General features: G+C 38.0%; 2 protein-coding genes and 1 long non-coding RNA gene across 16 annotated transcripts in view; 2 read left to right on the plus strand and 1 right to left on the minus strand.

Annotated features, from left to right (window-relative positions):
* The first annotated feature begins 18 nt into the window (after nucleotides 1–18).
* LOC110839512 (uncharacterized) lies at nucleotides 19–1,726 on the plus strand. Its single transcript, XM_022083761.2, has 2 exons — nucleotides 19–288; nucleotides 982–1,726. Exons 1-2 carry the CDS (start codon nucleotides 108–110, stop codon nucleotides 1,371–1,373), a joined length of 573 nt encoding a protein of 190 aa, XP_021939453.2. The 5' UTR covers nucleotides 19–107; the 3' UTR covers nucleotides 1,374–1,726.
* Nucleotides 1,727–6,343: 4,617 nt separating this feature from the next.
* On the minus strand, nucleotides 6,344–21,195 carry LOC110839516 (uncharacterized). Of its 9 annotated transcripts, none has more exons than XM_022083771.2 (7): nucleotides 19,993–21,195; nucleotides 16,991–17,307; nucleotides 16,673–16,797; nucleotides 13,681–13,854; nucleotides 12,446–12,571; nucleotides 10,416–10,595; nucleotides 6,344–9,651 (listed from the first exon to the last, which is right to left on the minus strand). In XM_022083771.2, exons 3-7 carry the CDS (start codon nucleotides 16,730–16,732, stop codon nucleotides 8,839–8,841), a joined length of 1,353 nt encoding a protein of 450 aa, XP_021939463.1. In that variant the 5' UTR covers nucleotides 16,733–16,797; nucleotides 16,991–17,307; nucleotides 19,993–21,195; the 3' UTR covers nucleotides 6,344–8,838. The 9 variants fall into 9 exon arrangements, with proteins under 9 accessions (XP_021939463.1, XP_021939466.1, XP_021939456.1 ...); XM_022083774.2 differs by lacking the exon at nucleotides 19,993–21,195 and adding an exon at nucleotides 19,409–19,938 and having other exon boundaries at nucleotides 12,446–12,568; XM_022083764.2 differs by lacking the exon at nucleotides 19,993–21,195 and adding an exon at nucleotides 19,409–19,937.
* A 71-nt stretch (nucleotides 21,196–21,266) lies between these two features.
* LOC110839517 (uncharacterized) overlaps nucleotides 21,267–25,099 on the plus strand; it is a 31,234-nt gene continuing 27,401 nt past the window's right edge. For 2 of the 6 annotated variants that reach the window (XR_015535553.1, XR_002546514.2), the window contains exons 1-2: nucleotides 22,066–23,518; nucleotides 24,570–24,791. This is a non-coding gene — a long non-coding RNA (uncharacterized LOC110839517). The other 4 variants (XR_002546515.2, XR_002546513.2, XR_015535552.1 and 1 more) reach the window with 4 other exon arrangements.

The following is a 25,099-nucleotide window of genomic DNA, read 5'->3' on the forward strand; positions in this document are numbered from 1 at the left end:
ACAGTTCAGTCCACGAGCATGCGCAGACGTACGTCTAAACAGTCGTTCTCTTGTTCTCTTTTGTTCCACGTTCTTCGCTCTATCCTCGCCGAGTACAGAAGTCAGGAATGTTGCAAGAAGAGAATATCGAAGAATTAATTGAAGAGGTCGAAAGACGCCCTACTCTTTATGACAAAACAATAAAAGATTATGCAAACATCAATGTTAAAAGAGAACTTTGGCAAGAGATTTGTTCAGTTGTGGTACCAGGTTGGAGCGAATTGTCACCCGAAAAAAAGACTGAAACAGGTTAGTTTATTTGTTTTTTTATTTAATTTCAACAATTACATTTTAACAATTTAAATTTTTACTTATAGTGTAGACCGATTTGCTTGATAATTTTTATTTTATTCCAAATTAAATGTTGTTTCATCTTATATGGCACCAAATCTGTCATTCTTGGTAAAATGTTTATTGTCTTCACACGACCTGCCTATCACATTTTTTCGTAATGCTTTGGTATTGATCCTTGAAGTGAAATGAAAAACTTCGACAAGAAACTCCTAACTTTCGAGAGGACACTCATATACAGGGTATACACAAAAGAATGGCGCGGTTTCAAAAGTTAATAACAAAATTTATTTCTCATCTTACAGGGGCACAACATACACGGTCAGGTGAGAAATATTTTTTTTTACTAACTTTTGAAACCGCGCCATTCTTTTGTGTATATCCTGTACAGTATCAACAAAACGTGTGCCGTCCTTACAGCGAACAAAATTATGAAGTACACAACATGCCTTAATTATGCAGTCGCAGAAACCGATGCTGACATCTATGGGACAAGTCTAGAATATGGTCATAATACAATATAAATACTATCACATCACAGAACATAATAGACCTACACGTACAACGTAACATAAAATCACACAACATAGCATATAATAGTAGGGTCGTATTATAAACTTATATTATATAAAATAGTGTCACTATTTCTAGGTCGAGACATACAAAAGAAGTGGCAGAATTTAAGATCATGTTTTAGCAGAGAGCTTCGCGCCCAGGAACAGACCAAGTCCGGCCAATCAGCATCGAAGAGGAGGAAATATATATATTTTGAAAAATTGTTATTTTTACTTCCCACAACGGAAACAAATGTAATATCAGATGACGATGGCGATAAAGAAGAGGGAATCGACCACGTAAACGAGGCTGAAAACAGAGCAAAATCTTTCACGGAAGAAAAAAGAAACAAGCAGAAGCCTTTCGAGGAATCTTTACTCAACAATTTGAGTTCAAGAAATACTGACGACGAAAACGTCCACTTCGCACTTTCCTTAGTTCCTTCGCTCAAAAAGCTAGGCGAAGATAAGAATTTTGAGCGTGATTAAAAACTTAAGAGCAGGACAATCCCCCCTTTCATGTTGAATGCAGCTGGGCCATCTGGGTTAAATAGCAACAGGAATGCCTTTATTTGGACGCAAGCTGCTGCAACAACCTCAGTCAACTACGAAGAAATACAACGACGTTGCTCATCTACTCCAGTGCATCCTGATTTCAGTTCTCCAAATTCAAATGACACAGTCCAAACATATTATTCCAATTTCTCTTGTGATTCTTACATATTAGACCTTTAGATACTAGGCTCTCTGCCTAGGTTATTTGTCTACAGCAAGGCATAACTTCACATTGTATCTAAGTTTCTTTCTTTAAAAATAAGGAAAATAAGAATAATTAATGTAAAGTTGATTTTATTTATTAACTTACCTTAGTGTCACTGCCAGTCTTTCTTCAGGTAAAATAGCGAGACGCATATCCGTATCTTGATAGGTTATACTCGGTCTCAGCAATAATAGAAGTTCATCAAAACTTTGTGTACTCATGCGAAAATATGAAAAGAATTTTGCAGGATAATTCCGTAATGTTTCATACATAGTATGAAATTTTCCTTTGAACAGTCTCTCCCTGTATAATGGATGCACCCAGTAATTCCTTTTCCTCCTTTTATTGAGGCGTATCACAAGTGCACATACTATAGCAGTTTCAACAAAATCCACGTTTGACAATCGTCTACTGTCTGCAAATGCTCACACGAAATGAAAGGCCGTTCGTCTGCGCGCTTTCATATAATTCGAAGGGCCAACGACAGTTGGTAGACAGAAAAGTCCGGGGTTGTCGTAAGAGGTAACCGACTGCCAGTCGTGTCGCTGTCGTGTCGTAACAGTGTGCGCATCTCTATATGTTCTTAAGGGCTTTGTGCGAACGACGAAACAATCGTCTGACTGTTTGTCTTACGTGTGCGGTAGCCCTTACCATTGCAGGGCTTTTCCCATGTCTGTGGTTCATCTGTGACTTTACATCTGTCTGCAGGTTAATGTCCTCGCGTATGGTATGAATGGGCACAATCGAAATACAGCTATCTAATAAATCGATTGGTGCTCCGACTTAGAAATATTTTGAACATATAAGAAGTCCAGTATGTGATTTGGTTGAAAACAACAAATTAACGTCTAGTAAATCAATTCACATATTATTTCGGAAGACAATATATTACTATATGGCCTACATTTGTAATTTATAGTTATACTGTTTTCTGACAAACCGCAACTTTCCGATACATATTAGTCCAACTATTTCGGTTTGTTGCCAACTTACGGAAATATGGAATGTAAACACAAGGTCTTGAAAGTGATATAAGAGAGACGTCCTATTATATGTTATCAAACAGTCGAATGTATTAAATGGTTACGAAGTACACCTATTGCAGGTGTATTCACTGAACATCACGGTTGAGTGGTTAACATTCTTTCTTCGTATCAGTAAGTGCTAGTTTCAAATCTAGGCCCAAAGACTGGCTAACAAGCTAAACAAGGAATATAGAGAAACTGAATCAAGTCCTTGGAAAAATCACGGCGAGTATGCATGAATTGGCGACAGTATCGTTTCACTGAAATTTACAACAGGAAAGTCGCGCTGTTTATTGTTGGCAGGTGTGGCAGACAATGATTATATAATGAGACCTGAATTCAATAGTTTGATGTCAACTAAATGCTTAACTAACTGGACCCACTGGAGAAAGTACAATATCAAACATCGTAGAATAGAATAGAATTTATTTACATTTCATAGATCCTTCATAGGCCTCAGCCAAGGATGTAGAATAGGTCATAGCACAAATACAAAACTTGTTTCTAGTACAAATATAAATGTAACGTTATAACAGCTATTTACAGATTTTTGGAACTACAGTATTACAGCAAAATAATTATGATGAGAAACCATCAACATTGTTACTTACATGTATTTATAAATTCTTATACTGAGTAGAAGGAGTGAGATAGGAGATACTCTTTTAACGCTGGCTTCAACATTTTTATATCATATTTTAAACTTTCTATTTATAGTAGGTGGACGATTATTGAATAACTTAATTTCAGTATAGTAAACTCCTTTTTGATATTCACTGAGGTTAGAAATCGGCACATGAAGGTTGTATTTGTATCTTGTTCTTATGCTGTGGATGTTTGTATTTGTTTGAAATTTTTCCATGTTATCCAATACAAATGATATTAGTGAGAGCAAGAAATCACTGGGTAGTTGAAGAATATTAAACTTCTCAAATAATTCCCTACAAGAGTCTATCCTTTTAGTGCCTGTCTTTATTCTAATGATCCTCTTTTGAATGTAAAATTCTTTCTTGCTGTCTGTTGATTTCCCCATAAAATGATTCCATATGACATGATAGAATGGAAGTAAGAAAAATAAACTACTTATGAAGTTCTGTTTTCATGAGTACTGCAACTGTCCTCATAGAATTTCTGATCTATGTAGTTGCAGGGCATGACAAGAGTTTGTTTGGACTACAAGCCAGCCCAAAAAATTTAAGAGGTATGCAATTTTTTGTCCTCAGTGTTTTTATATATTTTAATGCCAACAAAAGGAATTCTATGTGAATTATCGTTTTAGGCAACCGTGCAGAGTACTTCTTAAAATCACTCTGCCTGTGCATGTTAATAACTTGAGAATGGTTAGACCTATATTCATTAAGTATGTATGGTATTGGGTAATTTTACATTTTAATCTTGATTGAACACTTTCAACAACCATTTTACATAACATAATAACTAATTTTTTGAGCTTATTTCAATACACATGTAGACAATTATATTTGTAACAGAGCACATCATTTTAACATCTGTGGGGAAAATCAGACTTTGATGATGGAGGCAGGAAGTAGTTCTGAAAGATCAGTAAACCCCTACTAGCTAAATGGCACAACAACCCAGAAGACACACATCTTCACACTTGCTGCCATGAGAACCTCAAATCTCACTAAGCAAAGAAACTCATTATCCGCATTTATGTAGTTTTCTCGTCTCCCAGCTGTTATTGCACATTTTATTCATCTGCTAACAAACTATTAAAACCACAACAAAGAAACTAATATTTTAACCACAAGTCAAAGTTCACCTTCTGCAAGTTCACTGCATAACACAGATATAGATTGGTCTGCACTTCCTGATCAGCACACAAATGCCACCTATGGCATTGCAAATGAACTATGTGCTTACCATTTACTGTAATATGTACTATCACACAAATGCCCACTGCCCAAGATAATTTTTGAGTTAGAATTTTCAAATGAGAATGAACAGACACAAACCGAACATGATTATTCTTGAAAATACTAGATACCATGACAAAATTTCTTGGCACCATGGCAAAGTTACACTTGGGATTTATCATGTTCAGAGTTATACAACCTACATCCATTCACCCCGAGAAAGAAGCAGTAAAGCCATTATGGATTGTATCACAGCCAGTGAGAAAATATAGCCTTGTGCAGTGGAGATAAAGGTGCTTAAGAGGATTTAAGGCAGAAACAGACCACTTCCTAATATATGCTTTGTCTGAATACTATTGTACGAGGCGCGTCCACAAAGTAAGTTTCCCACTCGTCCCACAGCTAGCAAACCTTATATTGCGCGAAGCGACTGTGCGTACGTGATAGAGCAATGACGCAGCATGGCGCATGCACTAACGGCACTTCCCGCGTTTTCACAGTAGCATCGTTGCAGCTGTTGAAGATGGAGGTTCTTATTCCAGCTCCCGCCGACTGTGAAGTGCGGTCAGTGATAACGCTAGGCCGCACACGGCTCGACGGACAGCAAGTCTCCTGCAGGAGTTCAGCTGGGAGGTGTTTAATCATCCACCCTACAGCCCGGACCTCGCTCCCAGTGATTTCCATCTTTTCCTACACCTCAAGAAATTCCTGTCCGGTCGGCGTCAGCGTTTTGAGAATGACACAGAGGCGGAGATGGTTGTCACACAGTGGTTCCAATCCCAGGCGGCAGACTTCTACGACACAGGTATTCAAAAGTTGGTCCCACGGTATGACAAATGTCTCAATTCCGGTGGCGAATCTGTTGAAAAATAGCTGGACACTTGCTGTATCTGTTGCAATAAATATTTCCATGAAATTGTGTTTTGTTTCTGTAAACGGCCCCAGGGAAACTTACTTTGTGGACGAGCCTCGTACATCATGGCAATCTTCAATCCAGGTTACTAACTTTAAAATCCAGTTACTGGAAGAGCAAAGCGTGGATTACAATTCATCAGCTCCTACCTATCTTTATTTCCTGCAAAGAGCTTTATACTCCGACAAGCTCTTTTTGTCAAAAGAGCATGGAAACCTCCTCACTCCTTTTAAGCTACTTTAGTCATTACTGCAATTTAGACTGCAAAAATGTTGTATCATACATCAAGGGGTAGGCCTGAAGATGTAAATACAAATTGCGGATGCTTCACTAAGAGGTGTTTTGGGATGCAGAGAACAAGACTAACAAGTTTAAAACTTGAAATCCAGGTCCAAAAATAGGGAAACAGGAGACATCCCATTAAGATAAACACGTATAGATGTTTCTGCTCTATGTGGGACAGAATTTGCAAAATATGACAACCCCATTTTCAAACATATCCAGGTGTGTGCACATACCACATTACTCCAGTCCTAGGACATATTCTTCAACACAGTTAATATTCATTCAGCTGCTGATAGCAGACCATGTATTGTGGGTACCTTGTCACCATGGCATGGCCTCAAGTTGCGGATGGAGAAGGCCTCCAGATATGGAGCGTAGCTATGAATATGTGGACAACCAGCAAGGAGTGGTGGGGTGATCCTCTAGTTTGGAGGTTAGGTGTTGAGCTAATAACCCCTCACCGTAAAAACAATAACTCATTACGAAATGTTACACAGGGACATTCTTCAACTGATATGCATTTGTCTCTGCAGAATATTGACAATAAAAAGTAACAAATAACACAGGGCTAGGCAGTCAAAAATAAACACTTCAGAAGATACTGCTTAATGAATGGTTTATTCCAGACATCACCTAAGTATGGAAGCTTTTGCTATGTTTACATATCCATGCTCGTTAACTGTTCCAAGTACCATAACTTCATTTACTTCTCTGATTACACAAGTAGGCTTCCAGCATGCAGTTAATCATGTTTAACACACACAAAGTCTTGTGCTATAAGCATGTAATTCATTTGTCAACCATAAATTTCTCAGTAGTATCTGGATTAACTTTTACCCAAGAAATAAAATGTCTTAAAGTTACTGTAAAGTTGCCCTCAGTGGACTGGTGGTTAGTGTGCTCACCACTGGATCCAAGGTTCGCAGGTTAAAACCCAGCCAAGGTCGATGAATTTTTAAGGGTGATAAAAATCCGTAGCACTATTTTCTTCAGTGGGGAAGTAAATCCAGCTGTCCCATGTCCTAGACTTACGGCGTGTAAAAGAACGAACGAGATGTTTCGTAAGCAAAATTCAGCGACCACTTCTCACCTACGTCTCTCCTGATTCTCTAGCAGACAAAATCAGGCCTGAGTAGAAATTGTGCAGAGGTAGTGGGCTGGTCACTTACTACCCACAAATACACACTTAAAAGACTAAGAAACCTCTGAAAGGAGGCAGTGAAGACCCACACTGGGTAATAGAGCCACCGGAAGACGAAGAATGTTACTGTAAAAATATAATATGAAGCCACATGCAATAAATTATTCTTGGGCTACCAGCTGTGTCAGGTTGTTCAAAGGTTAAAAATAATTTATTATATTTAGTTGCTTTGAAGCTCCAGATCAGAAACAAAATCTGTTACCAGTAGGAACAGAGACCAACAAAAATGTTGAACATATTTTGAACAGGAGAGTGCACCAAACACAATGTGAACAATTCAATTATGGGCTCTATTTAATGCATTAATTCAATTAACAAATAACAGATGACTATGGCTGTCATATTCCCACATCTGAAATGTAATTTTTATCATTCAAAAATTGAAACAGAAAGTCTGCAGAAATCTCTCTATCGCACGCACTTTGAGCCCCTTACAGACGTAATTTCATATCATTTAGAAATCATGTCAGGGCAACTTCTATGTGTTGGAGAATGTTGCAATAGTTTGAAATTATGTTCCCAAATGATGGAAATAACATTCAGCAGCCACTGCAATTAACTAAAAGTATCTGAACTTAGAACATTTTCTGAGCACAGGTATACCCTCCAATCAGATCATGTTCTTGCATGCTATCATGTGATCTGAAAGACATGATTTACTGGCCAGCATCTCAGTACATGGAGAGGAAAATGCAGCATCAGCTTGAAAACGACCTTTACCATACCTTCCTATTCAGCAATGTACTACGAGGTACGATCGGAAAGTTTCCAGACTGCGCCTATATATATATATATATATATATATATATATATATATATATATATATATATATATATATATATATATATATATATATAAACTCGTACACTTATCTCAGGTATTAAATTCATCCATCACCCTCGAAGTAGTTCCCCTGGGAGTGAACACAACAATCCCAGCGCCGCTGCCAAGCCTAGAAGCATCCCTGGAAATCTTTCTTTGTCAGCCTGTCAAGCACCATCTGCGATTCTGCCTGAATCTCTTCTATCGTCTCAAATCTCCTTCCCTTCAGCTGAATTTTCATCTTTGGGAAGAGGAAGAAGTCACACGGAGCTAAATCCGGCAATCCGGCAAGATCTTTGAGCTCCTGACAAACGAGAAGTCGATTCTGCTTCTGGTCCTCAGACAGGAGCCTTGGCACAAACTTGGCTGTGATGCGTCGCATGTGGAGTTCTTCCTTTAGAATCAGCTGACAGGTCCCATAGCCTATCCCAACAATGTCGCACAAGTCGTTGATGGTACGACGTCGATCTTCATGAATGGCCTGCCGAATCTTTGTAACATTTTCGGGCGTTGTGCTCGAAGATGGTCGTCCAGAACGCTCGTCATCATCGACAGAGGTTCGGCCATTTTTAAAACGTGAATGCCACACAAAAGTTTGCGGACTCCCCAAATGCTTGCTTTAGCATTTCATAGGTTTCCGTAGCCGTTTTGGCGAGTCTTTGGCAAAATTTGATGCACACGCCATTCCGAAATCGCAGGAGGGTCGATGTAATGCACTACCAAAACGCCCGTTAACTAAGAAACAAATGCTAATTCGATGATGCCGGCTGGCACACTGATTCACTATGAATGTAGGCCGCACCATCTAGCGGCAGAAGCTCGTACTACATCCGGTTCGCCCTCTATTGACACAGTCTGGAAACTTTCCGATCGCACCTCGTACATGTATCACAGGCATATGCCCACTCCCCAATATGTCTTCATGTATCTTCAGATTACTTCTCTGAATAAATGATCACATGGCAGGCATATGAAGAAACTCAATGTGTGTGATTCATCATCAGAGCATTCACCAGATTAAATTATTTACTACACACATCACATGAATATGACAGCTCCCTGCAATTAACTCAAATATGTATGCTATGATGGAGCTTCAGATGGCTCTTTCTGTTGAATGACTTATTACACACATCACAGGAATAAGGCCGCTCCCCACTATGTATGCGTTGATGTACCTTTTGCTGACTTCTCTGGCTGAACGATTTACTACACACATCACAAGCGTATGGGCGATCTCCAGTGTGTATGCGTTTATGGATCTTCACCTGACTCTTTCTGCTAAAAAATTTATTACAAACGTCACAGGAATATGACCGATCCCCACTATGTATGCGTTGATGCACCTGCAGAATACTCATGTGACTGAATGATTTATTACATACATCACAGGAATATGGCTGTTCCCCACTGTGCATGTGTTTGTGTGTCTTCAGATAACTCTGACTACTAAATGATTTATCACATATATCACAGGAGTATGGCCGCTCCCCACTGTGTGTGCGTTCATGTCTCTTAAGAAGACTCCTGCGACTGAAGGATTTATTGCACACATCACAAGAATATGGTTTGTCCCCATTATGTATGCCTTGATGTATCTTCAAATGACTTCTCTGACTAAACGATTTATTACACATATCACAGGAATAAGGCCGCTCACCACTATGTGTGCGCTGATGTATCTTCAAATGACTCCTCCAACTGAATGATTTATCACACACATCACATGAATATGGATGTTCCCCACTGTGTATTCGTTGATGTAGCTTCAAATGATTCACCTGACTGAAAGACTTATTACACAGATCACAGGAATATGGACGTTCCCTGTGGTGTATGCATTCATCCTCACCATGTATTAGATGACGTTCATTCAGAGGACTCTGTGAAACACAAAACACGGACATCAGGTAGCAGGTTAATAGAAAAAAAAATTATAAAAGCAAGATATAAATGAGGCCAAGAAATATTACATTACACTGTTTTCATTACGAACTCCATTTCTCACCATTAATGAGTCTATGCTATCGTGTAAAGGCTATACAAATCACATGCCCAATATTCCATTTGAAACAGTTATTTTACAGTGATTTATGAAAGGTAAATCAAAACATTTCTACTTGAACCCATGTCTTCTATTTGATACCTTACTTCAACCTTGAATTCGAGGTGACATTACGGCATCCTGCAATCCAGGAAACATCAAGAAGGGCCAGCTGGACCAACAATTTAAACACATGGATGTGATTAGCAAGGATTTCAAAGGATAATGGTTTCATGTAATGACTACTGTGTTCATAAACCCTCATAATGTTTCTGAGTGCAATGTAATTAATAATTGAAAAATTGCCATTTTAATCACTAAAGTTGAAACAAGAAACTACACTCCCAGTTTCATCTAGGTACTGCAAAGTGGACATTTAAGCTTGGCTTACCACTGATGTATGCCTTCAAAATGTAAAGACAAAACATAATTGGTACTCTGCAAACAAAGAACAAAAAAATACATTCCCATTCATGACATTTTAGAAAAGACTTTTCAAAACCCATTCACCAGAGTCAAACTGTTTCATGTGGAAAGAGACAGACGAAATGAGAAAGAAAATACCATTTTATATGAAATATGCCTAATGATATTCTTACAGACCTCATTTTCAGACTTCATTACTGGAAATTCTATTAACAGAGGATCCTCCTCCTCCTCGTCTTCTTGTGTATCTACGACATCCTCAACTTTTATATTGACGAACTGGTTTCCATCATGAGAAGATGTGACACGTGTTTCATTGTATGAACCAGGTGCAACTTTTGGTAAATCACAGCAGTTCTGTAAAACAACCATTACAATCACGACTGTACTCTCTCATTACGTCAAATATGATACACATTCTTTACACTAATTATGCACTGCGTCAATGTGACGGTAACTGTTTTACACAAAGAAATCACTTAAAATGTATAGTCCATTAACAAAAAGACACAGAAGTTTTAAATGACAATATTTGGCGATATACTGTACAATGAATTATTCTGGGTTTAATGAAAATCGGGGAGATGATGCCAGCAACAAGGATCTCTGAAACATTTGAAACTTCTACCAGACAACACAGCACAACAACCCAAAAGACAGCCATTTTGTATTTGGATTCTATTTACACTTGTTGGGAGGCAAATTTCTTTTAATATTATTATGTATTCTGAATCAAATATTAACAGGGGTCGCTCAGCCAGTACAGTGACTGGCTATGGACTGGACGACCAAGGTTCGATCCCCGACAGAAGCAGAGGATTTTTCCTCTAGCTTCTGCGTCCAGACCGGCTCTGGGGCCCACGCAGCCTTCTATCCAATGGGCAACAGGGTCCTTTCCCGGGGGTAAAGAACGGCTGGGGCGTAATGCTGACCACTCACCTCCTTTTAGTGTCAAGGTTAAGAAGAAGTAGGAGCTGTACCTCCTCTCCCCTCCTCCCACCTACGAGGTGCGATCGGAAAGTTTCCAGACTGCGCCTATAAAAACCCGTACACTTATCTCAGGTATTAAATTCATCCATCACCTTCGAAGTAGTTCCCCTGGGAGTGAACACAACGATCGCAGCGCCACTGCCAAGCCTCGAAGCATCCCTGGAAATCTTTCTTTGTCAGCCTGTCAAGCACCATCTGCGATTCTGCCTGAATCTCTTCTATCGTCTCAAATCTCCTTCCCTTTAGCTGAATTTTCATCTTTGGGAAGAGGAAGAAGTCACACGGAGCTTAGAAAGGAAGTTGGGGTCGGTTCTTGCAAGATCATTGAGCTCCTGACAAACGAGAAGTCGATTCTGCTTCTGGTCCTCAGACAGGATGCGTCGCATGTGGAGTTCTTCCTTTAGAATCAGCTGACAGGTCCCATAGCCTATCCCAACAATGTCGCACAAGTCGTTGATGGTACGACGTCGATCTTCGTGAATGGCCTGCCGAATCTTCGTAACATTTTCGGGCGTTGTGCTCGAAGATGGTCGTCCAGAACGCTCGTCATCATCGACAGAGGTTCGGCCATTTTTAAAACGTGAATGCCACACAAAAGTTTGTGCACGACCCATTGCGGACTCCCCAAATGCTTGCTTTAGCATTTCATAGGTTTCCGTAGCCGTTTTGGCGAGTCTTTGGCAAAATTTGATGCACACGCCATTCCGAAATCGCAGGAGGGTCGGTGTAATGCACTACCAAAACGCCCGTAACTAAGAAACAAATGATAATTCGATGATGCCGGCTGGCACACCGATTCAATATGAATGTAGGCTGCACCCACTAAAGGCAGAAGCTCGTACTACATCCGGTTCGCCCTCTATTGACACAGTCTGGAAAGTTTCCGATCGCACCTCGTACATGGTGTATAGTGTGACAGCTTTACTTTATTTTTAACTCTGAATCACACACATTATAACACAGTCAATTAAGATAATGAATATAATAACACTACACAATTCAAACCCTGCAATTTGATATTGTTCTTACTAGAATGAATGTGTATGGGAGCACACCAGACACAAATTATGAAGCTGCAGAATGTTGTTTCTTTACATATCTTTCAAAGGTGAAAATATTCTGTTCATGCAAATTATTGTCAGCTTTTTCTGAAATGCTAATCATACTTCTAATTTGTTCTATTGCACATTTCAACAACCACAAAAGTAGACGCTCACCTCAGGTTCAGCCATTTTTATGGAAAATGGCGGTGGTACGCAAAGCTCGTCAGTTTCCATGCTAGTGGAATTGTCTTCACTCAGAACACCCAAATCATGTTCCACTTTGATGAATTCAATGTTCTGCTGCAAAATTATAAATAAAAGATAATTATGATGAATGACACTTTTCTTGATGAAAGACTCACGGGGTACAAGCCGCATCAGACAGATAAATGGTGAATAAACCATATCTTCTGCCAACTGAGTTCCCATCGGCAAGCGCGCTACAAAGGATCAGATTTGTTACACAGCAGCCCTGAGGATAAGAGCAGAGATTGCTCTCGAAACATTGGCAGAAGATATGGTTTATTCACAATTCAGCCACCTGATGCGGCTTGTAACCCGAGAGTCTTTCATCAACTTTAGTTACCGCAAAGGCTTCACTTGATACTTTCCTTACTTGTCAAATACAAATGTAAAAGAGGACACAGAATGTACAACAGCAGATACCACCATGGAATTTTTAAAAGTCGAATATCATAAAGGCAGGGCTTCAGAAACAGAATAGCTCTCCAGAAACTAATGCCAAATATCTTCAGGACAAAATGGTATTTGACAACCCCATTTCACACAAAAGTTCCGAGAGATGAGAAATGTGACAATGTCATGTGCTGTACGAAAATCTGGTAGAAGTTTATCAATGTTTCAGAGGTCCTTGCTGCCTACAGTATCAGGGAGATGAGAAAACTTCCACCAGACTACGTGGCGCTACAACCTAGAAGACGGCCGTCTTCGAACTCACAGCCGTGAAAACCTCAAATCCCACTTTTTATAAGTCAGTTAAATCATACCTGTATATCTTCCCTACTGAAGGAGATAAATATCCTGAACTCCAGTTACAACTAATATGTGGATAAGAATTTGGAAAAAATTACAGAAGTAACAAATGACAACTTTGAAACATTCATACTTTGTGGGAACTCTTATAATAAATCCAATGATAGGATGTAATATCAAATGATAAACATTCATCAATTTAATTTCTTGAAACCAACTTAAGACAAAACGGTAGTAGTAGCGCACAAACATGATGTCACATCATACAAGACTCTTGAAACATTTTGGAAAAAGCTCTTTAAAGCCGAATGACCAAAGTGTTTCACGTGGAGACAGACGGTGATGAGAAAAGCAATAGTTAATCCTACATATTTCTACAAAGTGCCTTGAAATGTACACAAAGACATAAAACTGACCTCATGCTCTGCCTTTATTATTGGAAATTCTGTTATCAGGGGATCTTCCTCCTTGTCTTGTACATCTGCTACATTTTCAACTTTTATATTGACGACCTGATTTCCACCATGAGAAGTTGTAAGATCTGTTTCACTACATGAACTGGATACAATTTTCTGTAAACTGGCACAACTCTGTGAAACCACCAATCACCACACTCATTATTAATACTTACTGCAAATTTTCATTAAATGAAATAGAACACACATACTGCATGAAGTTGATAATACCTGTTTAATACAGATTTTCTTCTAACAGCTATCAAAATCATTACTGTAACAGCAAAAATACAATCACAGCTTACAAGAACTTCATTATAAGGAGAAAAGTTTGATCAGCACCACCAAGTACTTAGTAATACATTTCTGTAAAATGCTGAACTTTTCTGACACCTTCGATTCCTAACTTTTTACCGACACTTAATTACTCCATGGAGCCAAGTGCTTCCTGAGAAGCCAACAGCCACTCATGGAATTCAGAATATTTTATGGAACCCAAAGGTTCATTACAGGGTTCACAAGAGCCCACCACTGGTCCCTATCTTAAGCCAGATGAATTTTTCACTGACTATACTAGTGACTTTACTTCTCATGTTCTTTATATCTGGCAGTTCACAGAAGTACATTATGCCACCTATTCTCCAAAGTAAAGAAGACTACAGAATATTCAACTGGTCCTTAAACAATAACCATTATGGTGTCTACACGTGTGATGGTAATGTTACTACCAACTGCTGAAGTCAAAAATGTTTATGAATTTTATTTTAAGGGATTTGTGCCTCTGTTGTACTTCATGTATCCAGCTCTTCAACTGTTCGCATCATTTCCCCCATTTTGGGATGAAGAATAATTGATAGCTTACCAATGTTTGTTTTCTGGGTAGTAACGCCATGTTAGTACCCAGAATACCAACATCAACAAAAACCTCCATGAAAAAGCCAAATCTCTCAAATGATTGCTTAACCTTACAAATTTTAGAGAATGAGAAATGGTCATTACAGGATGTCCTCTGCTTCAATGCAGGAATCAATTATCATTTTCTTAAACACACCTGCACTCTTAATTTCCGATGGCTTACATCCTGTCAACTGGCCAAGCCACTCTTTGACGTAACGACAATAATGTAACAGGAGCGTCATGTAAGACGAGCAATATTTCTACGGCAAGACCAAGGAGTCTAATACCCTGCAAAGTATGTGAACTATGAGCAAAGAATCCACTTACACACGCGTTTTCAGTAATAAACTATCCCCCCCCCCCCCCCTACTAAGCCACCACCTACCTCTCTCACTATTCTATTAGCAAACATGAATAATGCCAGCTGATGCTCAGTCTTCACATCACAGTAAAGATATCAGAAACACTTCCGTGTATCAATTCATCTTACAATGCTGCACTAGTGAATGGAAGTCAAATACTCTGCAGCCAAATGTATTCCAATCAGCATGCAGTTCTCAAACACCTTTGATCTACTTATGTTCTATCCTCAACATGAGATCAAATTTCACTCAACCTCCAAAAAAAGTAAAATTTGCTTATAGTTCATTTGAATCTATATGCTTTTAGAAAGGGTGGAGAGATCAAAGACACAGAAATGAATGGTAGCAGCACACCTTTAATTTATCTGCTCTTTACTTCTATTAAGATGAAATGTATTTTTAGTCATTTTCAGTTTATTGTTATTCCTGTCAGCAGAGGGCAACAACTTATCCACTGCTGTTATGAATTTGAAGGAAATTTAAAAAGCCAGGAAAATTGACTATTTCTTTATTCTACAAATGTGTGCAAGAAAAAAAAATGTCATCTGTTTATGTAATCCCCCATTTTCCCTACAGATGTTACTTTGGCCCACAAGAATCCTGATGCCACAGGTGAAAAATGTTTTCGGCTGAACGTGAAGCAACATATGTACCATATGGAATATGCCGATCCACAGCTGATGTCCAACTTATCCCCTATATCATATTAGTAATCCATCAGCCCTCTTTAACCAGAGAAAAAACCTATTTAACACTGTCCGTCATTCATAAAATGGTCGGGCAGTCTGAACAGTCTTATTTAATGACATTTGTCCTGCCACTTTGGAATCTTTCCACTCACTGGTAAACCTTCATTTGTGCAGTACAGTTTACTCAGTATTGTGCTAACATTCTTCTTTTGAATCTTATTGAGTCTTAATCCCTCTAACCACAAAAACTGAATGACAGCACAATGCTGAAATCCAAAACATTTAGACTGATTATACAAGCTTCACTGAACACAACACTTACCCCACAACATGACTAGACTTAGTTCAGTATGTTGTACACAGTGCGTCCCAAAATATTCCAGACTGGCTTAAAAGCATGCTTATCTTCAAGTAATTACATTTTATATTGCACATCCATCTACAGCAATTCACTTGTAACAATCATAAAACTTTTCAAAGCATTGCTGAAAGTCCTTCTTAGGGATAGCCTCCAGGAAGTCGGCCGCAGCTTTCTGATTGTCTTCAGTGTAATCAAAACGTATGCGTTTCATTTTAAATTTTAATTTAGGGAACAAAAAATAGTCAGAAGTTGACAAATCAGGCAAGTAATTAACAACCACAACACCTCAGGTTGTCAAAAACTCGTGAACGACAACGGCTTCCAAGTAATAATTTACACCAACAGTTGCGCTCTCAGGAACAAACTCAACAGATGGAGCCAGCCCTTCGTGGGTAATTAAATCTGTCTCAAAATTTTTGGGACACACCGTGTATATGTGATTATGTTATCATTGAATGTTATGACTTTATTTACACATGCTGGAGTAACGTTTCTTTCACTTGTTTGCAATAGAAAGTCTTTGTTGTGTTCTTTCATGCAAATTAAATTACTGTGAGCATTCTTTGAATTACATGTCACTTTATAAATGATCTGTTTTCCACATGTGGGAATGTGCACATAAACATAAATAAGTCAAGGCTCACCTCAGTTTTAGGCATTTTTAAGGAAAATGTTGATGACATGTAAAACTTATCAGTATTCATGTCAATGGAAAGTTCTTCGCTCAGAATATCAGATCACTTTCTGATTTGATTACATCAATATTCACCTGTAAAATTGTAAATAAAAGATGTGGTTGTATGAGATGCTACATTCCTTGTGATCAATAAAAACACATTAGTACTATAGCTAATGAAAGCAAACACACTAATTTATTCCACACTTTTTTTCCTGATATTAATGAGAAACCTAGTTTTTCAGCAATGAGACAATCTGACGTAAACACCTTTAGGGCATCTCACCAAGATTTTTGTGGCAGGAGGTACTCGTAGTCGACAGCAATGCCAGAGAAAGCATATACAAAATGGTATGGAGGCAGCATGTTCCAAGAAACATTCTGTTCAATGTCCTGGCTGCTTTGGGCCTCAGGTATAATTGAATGTTCATCTGGCTTCCACAGTACAGCATCAGCATGCAGTAATTCATCTGCAGTTTGCAGTAGGTATGACCAACATCACGTTGCAGAACAAATATGCATCACTTACTCATCCAACAATGCATTTTGTATACCAATGTGGAAAGAGGCTGTAGAATTGTTTTCATAGGCCTTATTCATCATCTAAATAAAAAAACCACAATGTTTCATTAACTGAATTCTGCTTCCATCTTTTGATAAGACAAGCTGGGAAAATGTATTCCATATAATATCCCCAATGTGTTCTTTTCAACATGCATTTAGAGGTATTACATCTGCCTTGTCCCGCTAAATAGAAGTACAAATTTTTAAATTGTATAAACCTTCTAAATTTTTAAAATCTGTATGCACCCATAGTTTTAAAAATTTCACAATTCACACGGTTGAAAATCATATAAAAACATCTATTCTAATCCAAACTTCTTTAACCACAATTAAACAAACATAACCTAACAAAACATGTCTTTACCTTACGGACCTGACATAACCTAACTTAACTGACACTAACATGTCTTAACCTGTTTAAACCTAATCTGTCCCAACACAATCTTAACACATATGGACACTTTGGCTGATTCCTACTTACATCAATATACACCACAATTACCACAATTAACATAATAACCGTGGTAAACACTCAATAAATGAATAACAGCAGTAGTCAATGGTTGCTGAAATATTCTATCCTCCTTCACAAATTCTCAACCACTGTGATGAGCTCATGGTATGGGTTTATTTCATAGTGAACAATAGTTTACGAACAGTCCCATCATATGGCCAAAGAAGGTCACAAATTAGTAATGAATGCTAAGAATAGTAAATATTAACAAATTTCAAAAATAATACAGGCTTGAAAAAAAAATTAAATATGACATGCTAAGATTGCTGTAGAATATTTAAAGTTCCAACATGCCTACACAATGCTCAGTATTGACAATATCTTCATTAAAACAAAACGGATTACAAAGATCAGCTTACCGTATACAAAGATACAAAAACAACAGTTTGTATGTCTAACATAAGGTCCATGATATTGAAGCTATAATTAACCTTCCTCACAAACATTCAGAAATAAAATAAAATAATTATTCTCTGAATATTGCTGATGACCAGTTTTTATCTAAGAACAGTTTTCATAACTGCAACTATAAACTTTCAATCCAAAATTAATTCTTTGCTGACGATACAAGTATCATTATTACACATCCAGAAATGGTCTATATTAGAAATATCATGAATGATGTTTTAGTAACCTAAACAAATGATCTAACACTAAGTAGCTAGCACTCAGTAATGATAAAACAAACTACATCAAATTTGCTACTAAGAACAAGACATATCCTAGTTTAAATATAGGTTTTGACAATAAATTAGTTGAAGTAGAAGCAAACAGATTCTATGGTAAACAAATTGACATTAAATATATTATACCAAAGTAAACACTGCATGTTTTTTTTCCATGAGGACAGTCTTACCACTCATGACAATAGATACTTTAAAATTATTTTATTTTGTTTACCTTAACTTCTAGGATAATTCAAGAGGCAGTGATAAAGTATTTTACATCAGAAACAAAATTAGAATAATGGCAAGTGATAAAAGCAGTCTCCTGCAGAAAATTATTTTGGAAATTTACTATACTTCTACATGCAAGTAAATACATACTCTCCTTAGAATTATTTGTAGTGGAAAACTTGGGAAAATGTCAAAGAAACACAAATGTACACAATTTAAACAAAAGACGTAAACATGACCTTCATCTGCCAAATACCAACCTCGCTAAATAACAAAAAAGAGTATACTACACGGTTATCAGGTTATTCAATAATCTTACACCTGCAATTAAAAGTTTAAATCATGATATAAAAGTATTCAAGACCGCATAAAAGGTTACCTCTTAACTCACTCCAACACTGCAGATGATTTTACCACTGTTGACAAATCTTAAACTTCGTGTATATCTATACGTAAAATAAGTTTTTGTATTTATATTGAAATTTCTTAAGTTTATGCATTCCTGTATGTGAAACAAGTTCTTTACTTGTATTTATGTTCTACAACCTTTGGTTTAGCCCAAAAATGGAGCTATGGAATGTAAAGGAGCTCTCAACTCTGTAATACACATACTAACACGATAATGTTCACACATGCTTGCCTTAATGTACTATGTGCAGTGTTCATTTTTATTTCACCCTTCTACTGGAATTTAAAACAACATATATTTGAAAATATCAAAGACATTTACCTAGATATCGTCCTCGACAACTGTAACTAAAAAACCCGCAACCATTGAAAGAGAAACTTAAACATAAAACTGTAAAACTCTAACAAAGTTCTTTCTACTGACTATGACAAAAATCTGCCAAAACAACAGGTACAACAAATTATGCACTGGGATGCACAGTATATGACCAAAGAAAAAGTATAGAACACATAACTGCATAGATCACATCTTTCAAGTACTAAACACAATCTAACGTCAGTTCCACGGCCGATTGGATTAATCGTCGAATGAAAACCGAATGAATTCGGTTTAAAAAAACAATGGAGGACACATACTAAATGAATTCGCTTTGTCCAGTCTAAAGATTGTATGAGTAACGTAACCTGCAAAACTTAAAACACATCGTATCCGTCCGCTGCATTTCGGTTCCGTGGCTACCAGAGAGGAACAGTGAACACGGTTTGGACTTGGTATTATGTGCATGGAACTGTCCGTTTAAAACACCGTTGTTGAACATACTTACCAATTCATTAATCATCTTATTATTCAACGTAATTAAGTTTTTCACGACGTCATTAAATAAATAACAAATACATACAACGTACCTTCGAACGTGTTAACCTAATTATTAAAGTTTGTCATATAAATGATGCAGTAACGCCTGAAAGCTTCTTTACTTCAGTTTGAAGGCAGACTAAAAATTACCTGACAGGCTACGATCACGTTACATTCAAACTCGTACTGCAGTCTAATCCGGAAACCAATCCACAGCTAAATGAATTATAAGATATAAAATATTATAATACAAACATAAAATTATAGTTCTATTTTTTTTTTTTGAGAATACTATGTACAAAAGAGTAATGCAGCATTTAAACTAAATACATGTTGAACATTGCCATAAGCAAAGCTACATGCATACTAATGAAGTACAGTGCGTTCGATCTGAGGTTTTCACAGCGATGAGTCTGAAGATTGCTGTCTTCTTGGTTGTTGCACCGTGATTCTATCATACTACACAGAAGACAGCAATCTACAATGCATTCATTGACAGAATTAAATGCAACTCTCTTCCCGGGTCTTAGCAAGAACTGTGTGAACCCAGTGCTAACAGGAGCTGCTACTAAAATTAGTGCAGCTGTGCCAAACATCGTCTAAGGTTCAGTGGTCTGTGAAGGTCTCAAGGCAGCATTCACATGATCTCAGAGATCTTGATCCATGTAAGTGCCAGTGGAGAATTTAGAACACTCACTCACTATGGTGCAGGATATTCTTTGAAAAGTTGGCTTGTAAAAGAATATCCTGCTTTCTTCATGTAACCCAAAGGTTCATCACCCTGTTCACAAAAGCCTGCTACCTCACTCTATCCTGAGCTAATCCACAAACAAGAAACAGCTACTTTAATTCTGCTCGAAGAAAGAAAAGCAGTAACAAATGCCAAAAGAGATTTACAGGGTAAGAAGAAGAATAAGAAGAGAACCAAAAAACAAAGGAATAAAAAATGAAGAGAATTTGAAGCATGTATTGAAATCTGCACTTTCAAGCAGAACAGAATAGGTATATTCATTTCACTCCACTGAATCCCATCTTGCTAATGTCCATCTTAATGCTGTCCTCTCACCTAAACCTAGGTATTCCCAAAGGTTTTCTCCCTGCAGCCCTCCCACTTTACAACAAGCCTGCCCAACATCTTTTGTCGTGTGGGCAACTTTGGTAAAATTTAGTTTGTATTCTGGCAACATAATGTTCAACAATTAAAATGTGGAATAAGCACATTTTCTATAGATTAAACAATAAAATCTACAATTAACATGATAAATCTTTCTTTCTTTTTTTTACTATAAAAATTTGTGATTAGTCGTTGTCGTCAACCAATTTGTCGTCAAAAAATGACGTCATCAACAATGTCAACAGATATTTGTTTACACGGCATTGTTGTGGAACACAACAATGCCGAGTAAACAAATAACGCTTCACAACAAAGAAATCAAAAAATATGAAGACAGTCGCATGATCACTGCTCCAGAAGGAGCACTTCGCGTTCTTGAATATTGACTGACAGTTGGCCTAAAACATCAGAAAAGTGAAAGAAGACGTTATCAAGTATTTGAAGTTCCAACTCCAACAACTCCAACAAGGTAAAGTGATACTCATTCGATATATTACGATTAAGAAAGTATTATGAAAACTGACTTTATGATCGATATTAAGACGAAGATTTGCAAGGGTGGGGCTGGACGTAAAAAGTTGACTGAACAAAAACTGTTGGCGTTTTAAACACTTGACCAACCGAGTGTTTTAACCCCCATTTGGGAGGGTAGTTTAGTTTCTTACTAAGGATTTTAAAATGCAATCCCCGAAGGGAGGTTGGTCAAGTGTTTTAACCCCCTATTCGGGTGGGATAGTTTAGTTTCTTATACAAGGGTTAAAACACTTGAATGAGACACTAAACTAATGTCAAAAAATGACGTCATCAACAATATCACCTTATATTTGTTTATACACGGCATTGTTGTTCCACAACAATGCCGAGTAATCAAATAACGCTTAGTACCAAGCCAGTCGCATTACCACTGCTCTACAAGCATCAAATCGTCTCCGAACAGCGACATTAGACCATTTAAGAAATGAAGAAAAGTGAAAGAAGACGTTACCAACACCAAAAAGGTAATCTGATAATAATAATAACATTCATCCAAGTCATACTGCTCTTTAAGGGTTAAAACACTTAAATAAGACACTAAATTAACCCCCCGAAGAGGGTTAGTTTAGTGTCTTACTCACGATTTTAAAACGCAACCAACCCCCCGAAGGGGGAGTTAGTCAAGTGTTTTAACCCCCCAATTCGGGGGTGAGGGTTAGTTTAGTTTCTTACTCAAGGGTTAAGACACTAAACCAACCCCCCCGGAGGGGGGTTCGTCAAGTATTTTAACCACCATTCGGGGTGGGGGTTGGTTGCGTTTTGAAATCTTAAGTAACACGCTAAACTAACTGCCCTTCGGGGGGTTAGTTTAGTGTCTCATTCAAGTGTTTTAACCCTTGAGTAAGAAACTAACCTAACCCTCACCCCCTAAACTAACCCTTCCGAAGGGAGGTTTGGTTTAGTGTCTTACTCAAGATTTTAAAACGCAATAACCCCCCCTAAGGGGGAGTTAGTCAAGTGTTTTAACCCCCATTCGGGGGGAGTTTAGTTTCTTACTCAAGTGTTAAAACACTTGAATGAGACATAAACTAATCCTTCCGAAGGGGGATTAGTTTAGTTGTCTGTTTATTGACATTGTCGCGTCTGGCATTGTTATCTGTTTATTAACATTATTGTATTTGGCATTGTCGTATTCGGCATTGTTGTGTCTATTTATAGACATTGTTGCTTTTGGAATTGTATTCGTTTATAATTGTTGTGTCTGTTTAATGACATTGTTGTATTCGACATTGTTGTATTTGTATTTGTTGGAGAGTGTGTTGAGGAGAGTCAGGATGTAGAAATGAGTTGCAAGCGAGAGAGAGAGAAGAGGAGGAGGAGGAGGGAAGTGAAAATGTGGCATAGACTGTGAATGTACATCAGAGAGAAGTACAGAAGCATAAGTGAATTTAAGAAGGGGTACAAACCTAGGATACATTTAATCAAGGACGAGAATGGGGATCTGCTCGCGGAATCACATGGCATCGTAGACAGATGGAGAGATTACTTTACTAAGTTACTAAACGTTCACGTAGCTGACCAATTTAATGAGCCTGAAGTACATACAGCAGATTGCCATGAAGTTAGTAATTACGATGGCTAGAAACCAAAGGTCCCAGCACAATGCAATTGTATCACTGGCCAACGACGGCAATCTGGTCTTCTATAAAAATTTGTGATTAGTCGTTGTCGTCAACCAATCTGTCGTCAAAAAATGACGTCATCAACAATGCCAACAGATATTTGTTTACTCGGCATTGTTGCACAACAATGCCGAGAAAACAAATAATGATTCACAACAAAAACTATCAAGCCAGTCGCATGATTTCTGCTCCAGAAGGAGCACTTCGCGTTCTTGAATATTGACTGACAGTCGGCCTAAAACATCAGAAAAGTGAAAGAAGACGTTATCAAGTATTTGAAGTACCAACTCCAACAACTCCAACAAGGTAAAGTGATACTCATTCGATATATTACGATTAAGAAAGTGTTATGAAAACTGACTTTATGATTACGAAAGTATTATGAAAACTGACTTTTGATCGATATTAAGACGAAGATTTGCAGGGGTGGGGGTGGACGTAGAAAGTTGAGTGACCAAGAACTGTTTGCCTCTGAACAGCGACGTAAAGAATTAAAATATCAGATTGCAGGAAGCGCTCCGAAAGGATTAGCCATCGTTGTCGTCAAATCAACAATATCACCTTATATTTGTTTATACACGGGGGTTAGTGTAGTTGTCTTACTCAAGATTTTAAAACGCAACCAACCCCCTTCGGGGGGTTGGTCAAGTGTTTAAACCCCCCATGGGGGGGGGGGGGGTTAGTTTAGTTTCTTACTCAGGGGTTAAAACACTTGAATGAGACACTACACTAACTCCCCTTCGGGACTAACCAAGTTTGGTTGCGTTTTACAAACTTGACACCCCCCCCCCCCTAGGAGCTCCGAAAGGAGCGCCCTGCTCTAGTTTATATAAAAATCACAACCTAGGCTAGGGTCTTATTTTTAGCACATTCTTACAAAATGAGTTAGTAATGTAATCCTATAGAATACTCATGAAAAATAGCAGATAAACAGATATCAAATCCATTTAATATATTAAGAATATGGCCGCTCCCCACTATGTATGCGTTGATGTACCTTGAGATGACCCCTCTGACTGAATGATTTATTACATAAATGACAGGAATAGGGTCGCTCACCACTATGTACATGTAGATGCCTCTTCAGGAGACCCCTACGACTGAATGATTTATTACACACATCACAAGAATATGGCTGCTCCCTACTGTGTGTGCTTTCATGTCTCTTCAGATGATTTCTCCGACCAAATGACTTATTACATACATCACAGTGAACCATCAAATTACTCCTCCAATTGAATGTTTTATTACACACATCATAGGAATATGCACGCTCCTCACTATGTATCTGATTACCTTCATTTAGAAGACTCTGTTAAACAGAAAAATATTAGGTTGCACTGCTTTGCTCTTGCAGGATTTCCACTATGACGGGTTACTAGCCCACAAACAGGTCTGTATATCATAAGATGGGCCACCTCAGTGGGGATCTATCCCCTTAAGAAACTCACAGGGACAAAGCCTCACTGGCCTTTTGTTGGGCTTGAAACCCCTGGGATTCTACAACGCCTCAAGAGGATCACGACTGTTCTTAAGAGAATTGACAACAATGCCACTTCTGGTCCTATGCACCTCCGAGGTAAAGCCCATCACATTCGAGAAGATAATGCACAATTCTATATATCTAAGAATTTACAGACAGACTAAAACTCACCTCATGATCAGTCTGTACTGCTGGAAAATTCTTTAGCAAGTGACCTCCTGTCCTTATACACATGTGGTATCGTCAACTTTTATATCAATGACCTCATTTCCATCATGAGGAGATGTGAGACATGTCTCACTGCATGAACTAGGTTCTACTTTCAGTAAATCAACACAGTTCTGTAAGACACCAGACAATTACCACCCATGAACGTGCTCTCTCGTGCACAAAACAGGGTACAC

Source organism: Zootermopsis nevadensis, unplaced genomic scaffold (assembly GCF_977971745.1).
Source record: "Zootermopsis nevadensis isolate Lab colony 2312 unplaced genomic scaffold, Znev_1.0 Znev_ptg000017l, whole genome shotgun sequence".
Taxonomy (NCBI): Eukaryota; Metazoa; Arthropoda; class Insecta; order Blattodea; family Termopsidae; genus Zootermopsis; species Zootermopsis nevadensis.